This window comes from Macrobrachium nipponense, chromosome 5, assembly GCF_015104395.2.
Source record: "Macrobrachium nipponense isolate FS-2020 chromosome 5, ASM1510439v2, whole genome shotgun sequence".
NCBI lineage: Eukaryota > Metazoa > Arthropoda > Malacostraca > Decapoda > Palaemonidae > Macrobrachium > Macrobrachium nipponense.
Window position 1 is genome coordinate 108,637,898 of NC_061107.1, and position 12,503 is coordinate 108,650,400.

Here is a 12,503-nt window from a genome sequence, read left to right on the forward strand (position 1 = left end):
AATAGGAGAGCAGGACCTTATGGGGTGACTAGCATCAGGAACCCATGGGAGAGCGGGAGGATGGTGGCGAGTTTACTCAGTTGGCGGGCGCGGGAGTTTTAAAATTGTTCTCGGTGGTCCGGGCGAATCTCGGGACTTTCCAGCAACAACCTTTCTTATCTTGAAAACTTTCGTATGTAGAGCAGTAAATTTTTCGCATTGGCTTTCGTATCTCGAGTTTTTCGTAAGTAGAGCCTTTCGTATCTCGAGGTACTACTGTACTGGAGTAATGGAAGAACCCCATTATGTGTCCATTACTAACCTGAACAATGAAGTAAAGAAAATAATTAGAAAATATGAAGCAATTTCAAAAAAAAGCTGGTTAACAGTGAAAAAGCTATTCTATTCAATGAATGTTGTATCCGTGAAAAAATTGTGCCCATAAAAGTATTAAATGTAATGGCCGGGCACAGTTGAGTTGGAACGAGGTGAAAAAATGCCTCCGACGACGAATGGAAGAATCAGCAGAAAAGATCACCATACTGCAAGAAGAAAGAGCAACAAAGTGGAGTGAATTCTGTAATACTACTATCACAGAGACCCAATGTGCTGTGCAACAAGTGGAAAGAGAAATAGAAAAGCATTCGAAAATAGTCAGTGCAAGGCATAACAAAAAGCTTCTAATATTAAACGGTGGACCAGTGAGAAACGAAGAGAAAAAAGCTGGGTATATAAACCTATCACGAATAGAGTTGAATGAACACCAAAAGCAGTTACTAAATCTAGGCCTGAACTGTCATTACATACGAAGACCACACCCGGAATCCAAGAGGATTAAATACAGAAGTATTAATCGATAAACTACTGCGACTGAAAGAAGAACGCAAAATCGAACTTAAACAAGAGTGCATCGCTGAATTACTGGGTGAGGCCAATAGAACACGTGGTAACTACTTTAGTTGCATAGTCAATCCACAGCTAAAGAAAGCGGCAAAAGAACTGAGAGAAAATGAAACCATAATAATACGCAAAGGAGATAAAACCACAATGTACATCATAATGAATAGAGATGAATACGACACCAAAATGGATAACATACTAAGTGATAAGAATAAGTTTCAGCCACTTAAAAAAGACCCAACAAATGACCTCAAAAAGGAAATGATGAGACTAACAGAAAAAGCGAACAAAGAACAGTAAGCTTTCCAAAATCCTCGGAGACTTTGCACCCGGATACTGCTACGGCACAGTCAAGATCCACAAACAGGGAAACCCACTACGGCCCATTATATCCCAAATGACATCCCCCATGTATAAAGTGGCTAAGAAATTGAACGAAATTATAATGCCGTACATTCCTTCAACGTTCTCGCTAAAATCATTTACGGAATTCATCGATCTACTGCAAGACACCACACCCGACGAAGACATAGCATCCCTGGACGTCGAAAGTTTATTTACTAACGTACCAGTGGATGAAACAATACAAATCATAATGAACAAGATATACCGCTCTGAGAAACCACCATTACCGATACCCGAAAAGATCTTAAAAGAGATGCTAGAAGCATGTACAAAGGAAGCCCCATTCCCTTCACATGGGCGAAATATATCGACAAAAGGACGGCGTAGCAATGAGTTCCCCCCTTGGGGTTCTTTTTGCAAACGCATACATGGCACAAACAGAAGAGGTCACTTTGAAGAACACCCAAAACCCAGATTCTATGGGAGATATATTAATGATATCTTTATCACAACAAAGGGCGAAAATGACATAGATGAATTAGTAAATAAACTCCGAGCAAATTCCACATTAAATTTTACGGTAGAAAAAAAAAGTGATGAGAAAATGCTCCCTTTCTTGGACGTACTTGTGACCCAAAAAAACAACAAATACAATACCAGCATATATACTAAAAAGACAGATGCTGGGAGATGCTTAAATGCTAGAGGAGAATGCCCTGATGCATATAAACGTTCTGTGGTAAATGCATACATAAAACATGCCATAACACACTGTTCTGAACCTAATGACTGGCCATAAAAGGAAGAATTTACTGGTAGGTAAGAAGTTGCCCAAAATTATACCACTGTTCTTTAGGCCAATTCTTGCCTATTATGCAAACAAGAGCAAGAAAACAAACTTGGCCCCCAAAACGATGGAACTGTAAATGGGGATTCTTACCAGTCAACATAAAAGCACTGCTTGTCCTAACATCCCTGCCTCAACAAATGCACTTGGGCATAATGACAATGTGTACAAAATGCCAAAAACAAAATTACATACAACACTAACTACAAACAAAATCACGTAATGGGCTGGAAAAAAATGTAACCCAAAAAATAAACTTTGTAATAGATGCAAGCAGGAAGTGCCTGGCCTGAACAAACATTACTGTGCAAACAATGAACCCATGCAGGTAAGACTAGGGAGGAAGTTAGTTATGTTAACAGCTCAAATGGGAAGCAAACATCAGAATTTAAATTATGAGAGCAATACAAAAAGACATACCTGTAGTTACCAACGACACACTTTTTGCCAGTGATTGGATCTGTGATATCTCCATAGGGATACACAATCTTCAATGAGAGAGTGGGTAATATCCTTTGAGGTCATCTGTTCTGGAAGCTCTCTGAAAAAAGATATGGTTATAATTTCAATTTCCATATCTAGAATCAATTAAAACAATAACAATTAAAGTTAATTTTAAATGAAATTCAGTAAACTGTAAAAAATAAACTAAACATACAACAATATATCTCAAGCACTATCATTCTTAATTAAACTACATATGCCCATAACATTAACAAAAGGCTCACTACCCTGCTACCAGGCTACTGAAGACCATCAGACAATAAGAACACAGCAACATAAGCAAAGGTGTATGTAACTGTCCCAAAGGACAGACTACTTGCTGCTCCTATTACTACCATACTGTTCTAAGGCATGACAGGGATCCCACTATTCAAAGCAACTGGAAAAGGGCACTGCCCACCTTAGCAACCTCTCATTTCTTCCCCTTCCCTGCTTCTGTGGCAAGAGACTGAAGAGGGTGAAAGGGCTAGGAATTATCCTGGCCCTTCCCAAAAGAGCTGACTTATGATCAGGGTTTCACTAAGTAATGGACCTTCTCTAACACTGATGATGCAATGTAGCTACAACCAAAGGCTTAGATGCAGTTCCTTTTAAAAGACTGGAAATGCCAAAGGAGACAGCATGGTGAATTAATCTGCTCTGATTATAAGAGGTTCTCTTTTCCATCGCTTCCAAATTGCTTGTATTGCAAATATTTTTTATAATTATACAGGCTCTGCCTTGATTTCTTTCTCGGATGGCTGGCAGAGAGTGAAAGAATACATAATTTATTATTGGTATATAAAATTTCAGGCCAAAGACCAAGCACTGGACCTATGAGGAGAGCGTGGAAAGTACGATGGAATAACGAGAATATGAATGGAGGTTTAGTAAAAGGAATAAAAAGGGTTGCAACTAGAGCCCAAAAGAATGACACAAAGAACCTTAAGTAATGCTTACAGTGCACCAAGTGAGGTGTGCTGATGGCACTACCCACCTACTGGGAAAATACATAATTCAGACCTGGATTTTAAAAGTTTCCTAACTTTGTTTCTTTGAAGGCATATAACATTAGATTATAATAAGGTACCAATATCACAATTTTTTTAAGTAGTAAATTAGTAAAATTTTTTTTTTTTTTTAAATAGTAAATTGTATCTTTCCTAACTATACAAACCTGAAGTCCTTTACATTAGGAATTACTTTATGGCGAAGCTGGAACACGGCTGTTAAATTCTTGAACAAGGTGGTTAGGCAGTAACTACCATTTGGTAGGCGGGTAGACCCCACTGACCAGATGTAAACATTCCACTTTACCTTTTGGCCCAGGTTTCAGATCGAGGAGGCCGTGGCCATTTCCCCGAGATCACTATACTGATGTATCAGCGCTTTGATCTCTGCAAAAGTCCTCTGAATCTCGGGGGACCTTCAAGCCTTTCGAGAGACAGTCCTTAGACCAGTCCTTCCGATCTACTCTCCCCAGAGGGATAACCCTCACCAGACCCCTTAGGTCCTTCCTCAACGACGCGGAGGTATGTCCGGTGGGGTCCTAAAACCCCTGCAGGAACATAGGCCCCCCGACATTGAATCCCGAGGAAAGCACTCCAAAGGATTCCTACTACTCGCCTCGCCCCTCCTGATGCAGTCTGAGGAAGTAGAGGAATAGGAGAGGAGGATCGGATGCTCTCACCCTTCCTAGCAGCGCTGCTGCCAGGGTGGAGTGAGCCGCACCCTTGCACAAAAGGTGACAGGGGAGTGGGTCTAGGAGAGTGCGATCACCTTAACGAGAAGCTTCCTGAGGAGAATGCAGAAGTTCTCGCCATGCTGTAGCAGCGCTGTCACCAAGAGGTGGCTCCCTGCATGGCAAGACTGTGCATCAATCCTCACAACACACCCCCAGCCCTCTTCGAGGCCTAAACTTCATGCAAAGAGGGCTGTATAAGGGACCTCCTCTTAGTTTCTCAAGATGCTTTGCTCTGAGGAACAGCGACATCAACCATGGCCCCTTTAGAAGAACCAAGCTTGGTCTTCACAGGTGGGTCCAAGCCACGGCTCAGTCCCTGCTCTCACCCCATGCACTGTCATGGTGAGGAGAGAGACCCCTTCCTTGACTGTGGTTGTACATTCGGAGATGTTCGCGAACACAGTCCCTGTCCCTCGAGTAGAGGCTGGAGAATGAACCTTGGTCCCTGGGGACAATATCTCTTTTCCCATTCTCAAGAAGCGGGAGGGAGAGCCAGAGAGAGAGCCAACTGCTTCCTCCCCGAAAGGAGTAGGCAGACCCTTAAGGCCGGTTATACAGGGATAGTTCACTGGCGCCAGTAACTAGCGGCAAGCAAACTTTCCAGGATAGTAAGCGTTTGCATGAGGACAGTGTTTTGGGGAAAAGTTGCCGCCAGTAGCAAGCAAGATGTCTTCTGACATAGATGAAGCAATTGATGCTGCTTATGTCATTCTCGCTAGAGAAGTACAGTTGCTCATCAAAAAGGAAAGGAAGAAGCCCTAAATGGGGGTGAGAAAATGCATTCAAAGGAGGGATATATTGAGAGGCTCTAGTACTTTAGTTCGTGAATTAGCAAACGAAGATCCTTCAGAATATAGGAAGCATGCGAGAATGAGCCAAGAAAAATTTGAGGAACTGCTACGTCTAGTAGAGCCTACCATATCTAAGAAGGATACCACGATGAGGAATGCATTACCAGCCAGATTAAAACTTGAAATAACATTACAGTTCTTGGCATCTGGGGACAGCCTTGCATCACTCTCATATTTCTTCAGAGTTCCAGTCTCTACTATTAAATGACTGATCAAAACACTGATATTTCATTTCACTCCAAGCTATTTGTTGCTTCACATGTGTATTTTATAGAGTATGATTTTCAAACTCGCACAAAAAAAGAAAAAAAAAACTAACCAAATTTGTTGATGAGGCTCGGCTTACTGTTACATCCCATAAGAATGAATCAGCTTTCTTAAACCAAGACAATCGAGGATGATAAATATCCTCTACTCCTGCTCCACTTTTCTTAGATTTTTCCACTTTTATTAACTCTTGCCTATAAACATACTTCAGAGTTTTTATTTTTTTCTTAAAAAATCAAGGTTGGGAATGTTTACTTCCAATTCAATCAGAGCATCTCTTATTTCTTGAAGAGCTACATCCCACTTAATACAATTCATGTAATCGTTATGTCTAATGTTCTAAAAACATTCAAATTCCTTGTATTTATCCAAAAACTTCATTATATCCTCGGTATTCCACTTCTCTGACATGATGATCCTTCTGAAGGCAGTGGCAACTGGGTAAGTTTACTTTTGCATGGGGATAGTTATTGGTGCCAGTAGCTCAAGTGTCCGGATAGTGGCCAGTAAAGTAACCGGGATTTCAACTCTACATGCCACTATCCTGGACAGTAAACTCTCCAAGACAGTTTACTAACTTTGCCTTTACACGAGGATAGTTTGCTGACCCTGTAAACTATCTCCGTGTAAATGGGCCTTTAGAAGTCTCGAAGGGAGACTACTTCAGGGGGGGAGAAGTTACCTTCCCTTTTTAGGCCATGAAACCTTCGAAGGGGGAGGTGAGGAGGCAGCAGGCAACAACGATGACGACGACGAAGCTGAAGACGACAAAACCTTCTTGGATTTCTTTTTCTTCTTCGCCTTCCTCTTCGACAGCTTCCACAGTAGAGTTGTCAGTGGCCCCCAAGGGGCGGAAGACGACTCATCAGGTTCAGCAGCTGGTACATGGGCAGGCGTCGAGACGGGAGCACGAACAGGCACAGGTACAAAGGCAGGAACAATAGCAGGAAAGTCAGGAGGCCTTGGGACAGGTAGCGGTGCCATACCAAAAAGGCCAGGATGTTGCATGCGATCCCCGTTAGCAAATGCCTACAAGTCCTGCTGTTAGTGAATTTAGGACCAGCAAAGGCTGGTTTGAAAAATTCAGAGCAAACGGGCATACATAATGAGCCTACTTCAGTGATTAAGGACATGTTTGCAAAGTGGAGTGGTGTAAATAATTTTGTGGAGAATTAACATCCCAACATAGTTGATGTAATCCGTGTCTCCTCTGTCTCTAACATGTTTAATAAACCCTTTAACGCCGATTGGACGTATTAAACGTCGATATAAATTGTCTGTTGGGTGCCGATTGGACGTATGGTACGTATATATAAAAAAAGTTTTTTTTAAAATTTGCAGAAAAATATTTTTATTGGCCTACCAGGCAAAAACTTTTGAATCACGCGCCTTAGGGATGCTGGAAGCTCACAGATCAAGGCGTTGTTTTGTTTACAATCGTTATCCAGGCGCGGAAGCGCGAATTTCTTTCTTCTCGCACTAAAAAACATCAGTGACACATCTCAGAAATTATTTCGTCACTTTGACATAATTTTTGCACCATTTTATATACCCCGTTACATGAGTATTATATATGAAAAAGTGTGCAATTTCATGTAGAACACAACTAAAAACAACTCATGGTTGTAGCTTTCATCAGTTTGAAATATTTTTATATAAATAACGATAAGTGCCAAAATTTCAACCTTCAGTCAACTTTGACTCTACCGAAATGGTTGAAAAATGCAATTGTAAGCTCAAACTCTTATATTCTAGTAATATTCAATCATTTACCTTTATTTTGCAACAAATTGGAAGTCTCTAGCACAATATTTCGATTTATTGTGAATTTATGAAAAAAACATTTTCCTCACGTAGGCGCGGTAACTTCCGACAAAATCATAAATTTTTTCGTCCGATTGTCGTAATGTTCGCACCATTTTAAATTAGCCATTACATAAAGTTTTATATATGAAAATCTGCACAATTTCATGTAGAATACAACTAAAAACAATCCATGGTTGTAGCTTTTATCAGTTTTGAAATATTTTCATATAAATAACAATAAGTGCCAAAATATCAACCTTCGGTCAACTTGACTCGACCGAAATGGTCAAAAAACAGAATTTTAAGCTAAAACTCTTACATTCTAGTAATTTTCAATCATTTACCTTTATTTTGCAACAAATTGGAAGTCTCTAGCACAATATTTTGATTTATGGTGAATTTATAAAAAAAAAAAAAAAAAATTTCCTTACGTCCGCCCGGTAACTCTTACGAAAACAATCATAATTTTTTCGTCCGATTGTCCTAATGTTTGCACCATTTTAAATTAGCCGTTACATAAAGTTTTATATATGAAAATGTGCCCAATTTTATGCAGAATACAACAAAAAAATAATTGAAGGTTGTAGCTTTTCTCATTTTCAAAATATTTGCATATAAATCATGATAAATAAAAAAAAACCACGTTCGGTCAACTTTGACTCTACCGAAATGGTAAAAAAAACAAAAAAAAGCAAATAGTAAGCTAAAACTCTTACAGTCTAGTAATATTCAGTCATTTATCTTCAATTTGAAAGAAATTCGAAGTCTCTAGCATAATATTTAGATTTATGGTGAATTTTTTGAAAAAAAACTTTTTCCTTCCCTCCATGCGCGAATTCTCCACCCGCAAATCTACGAAATGCGTACATCGCATCTCGTAATATTTGCTCCATTTCGTATTAGGCGTTTCATAGAGTTTTATATATGAAAATGTGCGCAATTCCATGTAGAATACAACAAAAATAATTGGAGGTTGTAGCTTTTCTCGTTTTAAAATATTTGCATATAAATCACGATAAATAGAAAAAAAAACCACGTTCGGTCAACTTTGACTCTACCAAAATGGTCGAAAAACGCAATTGTAAGCTAAAACTCTTACAGTCTAGTTATTCAGTCATTTATCTTCATTTTGAAACAAATTCGAAGTCTCTAGCAAAATATATAGATTTATGGTGAATTTTGGAAAAAACGTTTTCCTTGTGCGCGTGGATTCTCCGTCGCAAATCTCTGAAATGCGTACGTCGCATTCTCGTAATATTTGCTCTGTTTCATATTAGGCGTTTCATAAGAGTTTTATATATGAAAATGTGCGCAATTTTATGTAGAATACAACAAAAAATAACTCATGGTCATAGCTTTTATCATTTTTAAATATTTGCATATAAAAAAAATATATTAAAAAAATTCTACATTTGGTCAACTTTAACTCGTCCTAAATGGTCGAAAACTGCAATTGTAAGCTAAAACTCTTACAGTATAGTAATATTCAATCATTTATCTTCATTTTGAAACAAATTGGAAGTCTCTAAAACAATATTTAGATTTATGGTGAATTTAAAAAAAAAAAACATTTTTTTACGTCTGCGCATTACTAATTCATGCATCACTTTGTGATAATATTTCTCTGTGTTGCTTTGATCGTTTTACAATGTGTTATGTACCAAAATGATTGCAATTTAGTGTACAATACAAAAAAAAAAAAAATTAACTCGTTAGCTTTAACAGTTTTGCTCACAGAGCGATTTGAATACAATTATATGTGAAATTTGTTTTCGCGCTATCATATATCGTATTATTTATATATGATAATATATTTTTCATTTCTGATGGTTGCATGCTAAACTTCAGGCAATAACAAAAAAAGGAGCCAAAAATGAACTCTTAATCTTGAAAACTAAGCGCACTGTGATTTTTTGAAAAAAAAATTTTCCGCTTCTGCGCTCACTCCCAGACCCGCCGGCATACGGGAGACGATTTTTATTAACCCATTCGGAGTTCAAGGGTTAACAATGCCTTATTTCACTTTGCAGATTGTAGAGAGAAGCCAGAAACAAAGCATGCATAATTAAGTATCCCCACATCAGTACTAGATAAGATTGGGGATACAGAGAATTAAAACATAAAATGCATAGACATTGGGCCAGAAGAAGCAACAGGTCCTTGGCCTTTGGAATACTGTTGACAGAGTTGGCCAACTTGAATCACTGATTTAGTAGATGTGTCTTGCTCCTCAAGTCAACACCATCCCACCATCCCTGACAAAACTTATAGAGGGCTGCACATTAACCAAAACAAAGTGCACAGAACAGCAAAACCTTCTTGTAAAAACAACTTGAAGGAACTTGCATGACTTCTCTCTACAATCTGCCAAAGTGAAATAAGGCATTGTTAACCCTTGAACGCTGAATGGGTATAATAAAAATCGTTCTCCCGTATGCCGGCGGGGTCTGGGAGTGAGCGCAGAAGCGGAAAAAATGTTTTTTTCCAAAAATCACAGCACACTTAGTTTTCAAGATTAAGAGTTCATTTTTGGCTCCTTTTTTTGTCATTGGTAAGTGGAATACATTCTGCATGTGTACCATAAGTCTGACTGTTCTTTGGAAAGGTACTAAAACCATGCTAGAAAATCCAAAAGTATGTGTGCAGACACTTCCTGTTATTCAGCCTCCAAATGTCCAAGAATATCTCCAATCGCTTATAGAGCTCACCCCAAAGAATTACCATTGGACCATCATTCCCTCTATATACAATCTCCAACTAAAAAGAGACTTATGAGGGATTTCTGCTGAAGGCAAAGGAAGCTGTAAGAGAGAGATTAAACCAGTGGAGGACAACCAAAAAAGAATCACAACTGCCTTTCACTGTCTCCACCATGTAAGGTACTGGTCCTAAGTCTCTCCATGCATGTTGGGAGGTTGCAACTGTCCATATCCCAGAACCTGAGTCTGCACTTAATCCCGAAAGGTATAAAATAAGACTACCAATAGATATGTAATCCCTTGTCGCCTTAACCCGTGCTGCATAATCAGACAGGAAGCGAAAGTGTTCTCACTTCTTCCAAACCGAGTGAGTATAAGTATGAAGACATTACCCTGCAGCATCAGAATGAGTTTGTTGTCTTCATCGCCAAACTCCCGCTGGCAACAAACCCTAAAGCTGGCTTCACAAACTCGCTGGGTTGGCGCCTCCACTTCTCTAAGCAGTCACAGAAACGAGATAACGTAGCTAAGTAAAAGATATCAACCCAACTAGCTAGACTGAAACTCCATCAGCAAGTCTGTCAGTCTCAAGTTAATTTCCCTACAGGAAAGAGAAAGAAAGCAAACCACCTACTAAAGACGATTAAAGGACCAATAAGAGTTTGTACTGCAAGAGGTGGTCTTCGGCCCTCCGCGACTTTGTAAGACACAAGAAGACAAGCCAAGGCAGACCTAAAGGGAGATTTGTGCGTCCGAGTACGAGAAAAGTTACGAAATGCTCTCTAATAGGAGAAAGCGTTGGTTCGCTTCTCAAATATTTAGAGGGCGCCAAAATACACTAAGACACGTAAGACATATTCTCTATGTGGCCTCTTTCCTCAATAAAATGAGGATACAGCAAAGCGTAATGTTGCAACAAATGCCGACCAGCCCGAACGAGTTCCTACAATTTCATTTCAATCTCTTCTTCTGCCAGCGGGCAACAGAAGGAGACAGCTGCCGACAGGAGGTAAACAAAAGGGCTTAAAGGATTCCTCTTTCTCCGCAACCCTTGGCGACAGAAAGCGACACTTGTTGATGAGAGGTGACAACAGCTGAGTGCTGTATCACATCCACCATGACTCAATGAAAAGAACGCAGTTTTAAGCGACCCAGCACTTGGCTAAGTCCACACGAGTCAACTGAGGGAAAGAAAACGAGGCGCCAGAACATGGGAAAGATTGGGAGGCGGTGGGAGAGAGGTTGTTATGACGACTCTCTTGCCTTGTCCGAAAGCGAACGCACATATTTGAAAGCATTCCTATATGAAACTTCGTTAGAAAGCTCTGAAGCTATAATATCTAACTTGCAGAGAACCTAAGATACTACAGACAGCGTAGACTTGAAAGAGAAACATTAATCGAGGCGGTAGTAAGAGATTTGCCGATAGCTGAAGAGAAAGCAGGCAAAGAACGAACACAATCATTATTTAGAATAACCAAAACATGAGAGCGATAAACGGTCGACTGAGTCGACATATCTAAATGTGTAAAAACTCGCTACAGGTACATTATCATCTCAAGAAAATTGTCTATACCTATATTATATATTATTAATCCTTAGCATGCTAACACCTCAAACTAGGTGTTGAAGAAGGCAGAATGCGCCTACAAAGCGAGCATTAACACTTACTGAAACAGTCCTTATGCGAACACTTTAATGGTTCTTAGGCGAACGCTTTAAACGAGATCCAGACCATGAAAAAGGCGAAGTAGGTATTGAAGGGCACAGAACCCCATCATCCCGAGAACCGACCCGGTCCCCTGGCAGCGGACATTACCAATTGTCGCTGGGCAGTCCTAGGCTCGGGCTAGGTACAGACGAGGGCACCAACACCTTACTTCTAACAGGGAAGGTGAAAAGAGCGCAAACTATGGAGCAATTCGGAATGTTCCTGTCATGAAGTAAGTTCAACTTGTATTAGAACTAAAAATAGGTTTAATGTAATGGTCTGAGTTTTCATTACGTTTTTTTTTCTTCACATCTAGCAGTTCCAAAATCACACACTGCACCCTTGCAAGTACACACCAAATGTTGATAAACTTCCAATTTCAACATCTTGGTTACACCAAAATCATTCCTACATAGTCTGTTATTGGTTTTGCTTCTGGTGGAAGATATCCTGGGAAAATGAAATTACAATACCGTAAACAGGTGTAAAACAGCCAAACTTCATAGAATAGCAAAAATCGCCTAACCGCAATAGCGGCAAGAATTCTGACAAGAGCTAAAACATTCAAAACACACCTGGTAGAGAACAGGTAAACTAGTCATCCGGGCAGCCATTCGATTTTTTGTTTGAATGCCTATCACCTAATCGCCATAGAGATATAGCTAACTTTAACAGTAAGATTCATCTTATATAATTGTAATTAATGGCTAGTCAGCAAGAGCTCACAAACATACGTCTTCATCGGAAGACGGCCAAAAGTAAAGTGGAGTGTTTACATCCGGGCAGGTGGGCCTACCTGCTTACCAGACGGTAGTTACTGCCTAACCACCTTGTTCTGGAATATAACAGCCGTATTCCAGTCTACGCTGAA

The 12,503-nt window shown here is 39.7% G+C and overlaps 3 protein-coding genes across 3 annotated transcripts in view; 2 read left to right on the forward strand and 1 right to left on the reverse strand.

The window, feature by feature from the left end:
• The window catches only part of LOC135215580 (small ribosomal subunit protein uS17m-like), a 222,445-nt gene that overhangs the window by 106,550 nt on the left and 103,392 nt on the right, over positions 1-12,503 (forward strand). The window lies entirely within an intron of this gene.
• The window catches only part of LOC135215315 (piwi-like protein Siwi), a 360,399-nt gene that overhangs the window by 9,000 nt on the left and 338,896 nt on the right, over positions 1-12,503 (forward strand). The window lies entirely within an intron of this gene.
• LOC135215314 (small ribosomal subunit protein uS17m-like) overlaps positions 1-12,503 on the reverse strand; it is a 29,935-nt gene that overhangs the window by 4,664 nt on the left and 12,768 nt on the right. Inside the window, 2 exon segments of the mRNA XM_064249873.1 lie at positions 2,492-2,562; positions 2,564-2,612. Coding sequence (XP_064105943.1) covers positions 2,492-2,562; positions 2,564-2,612 — 120 coding nt within the window.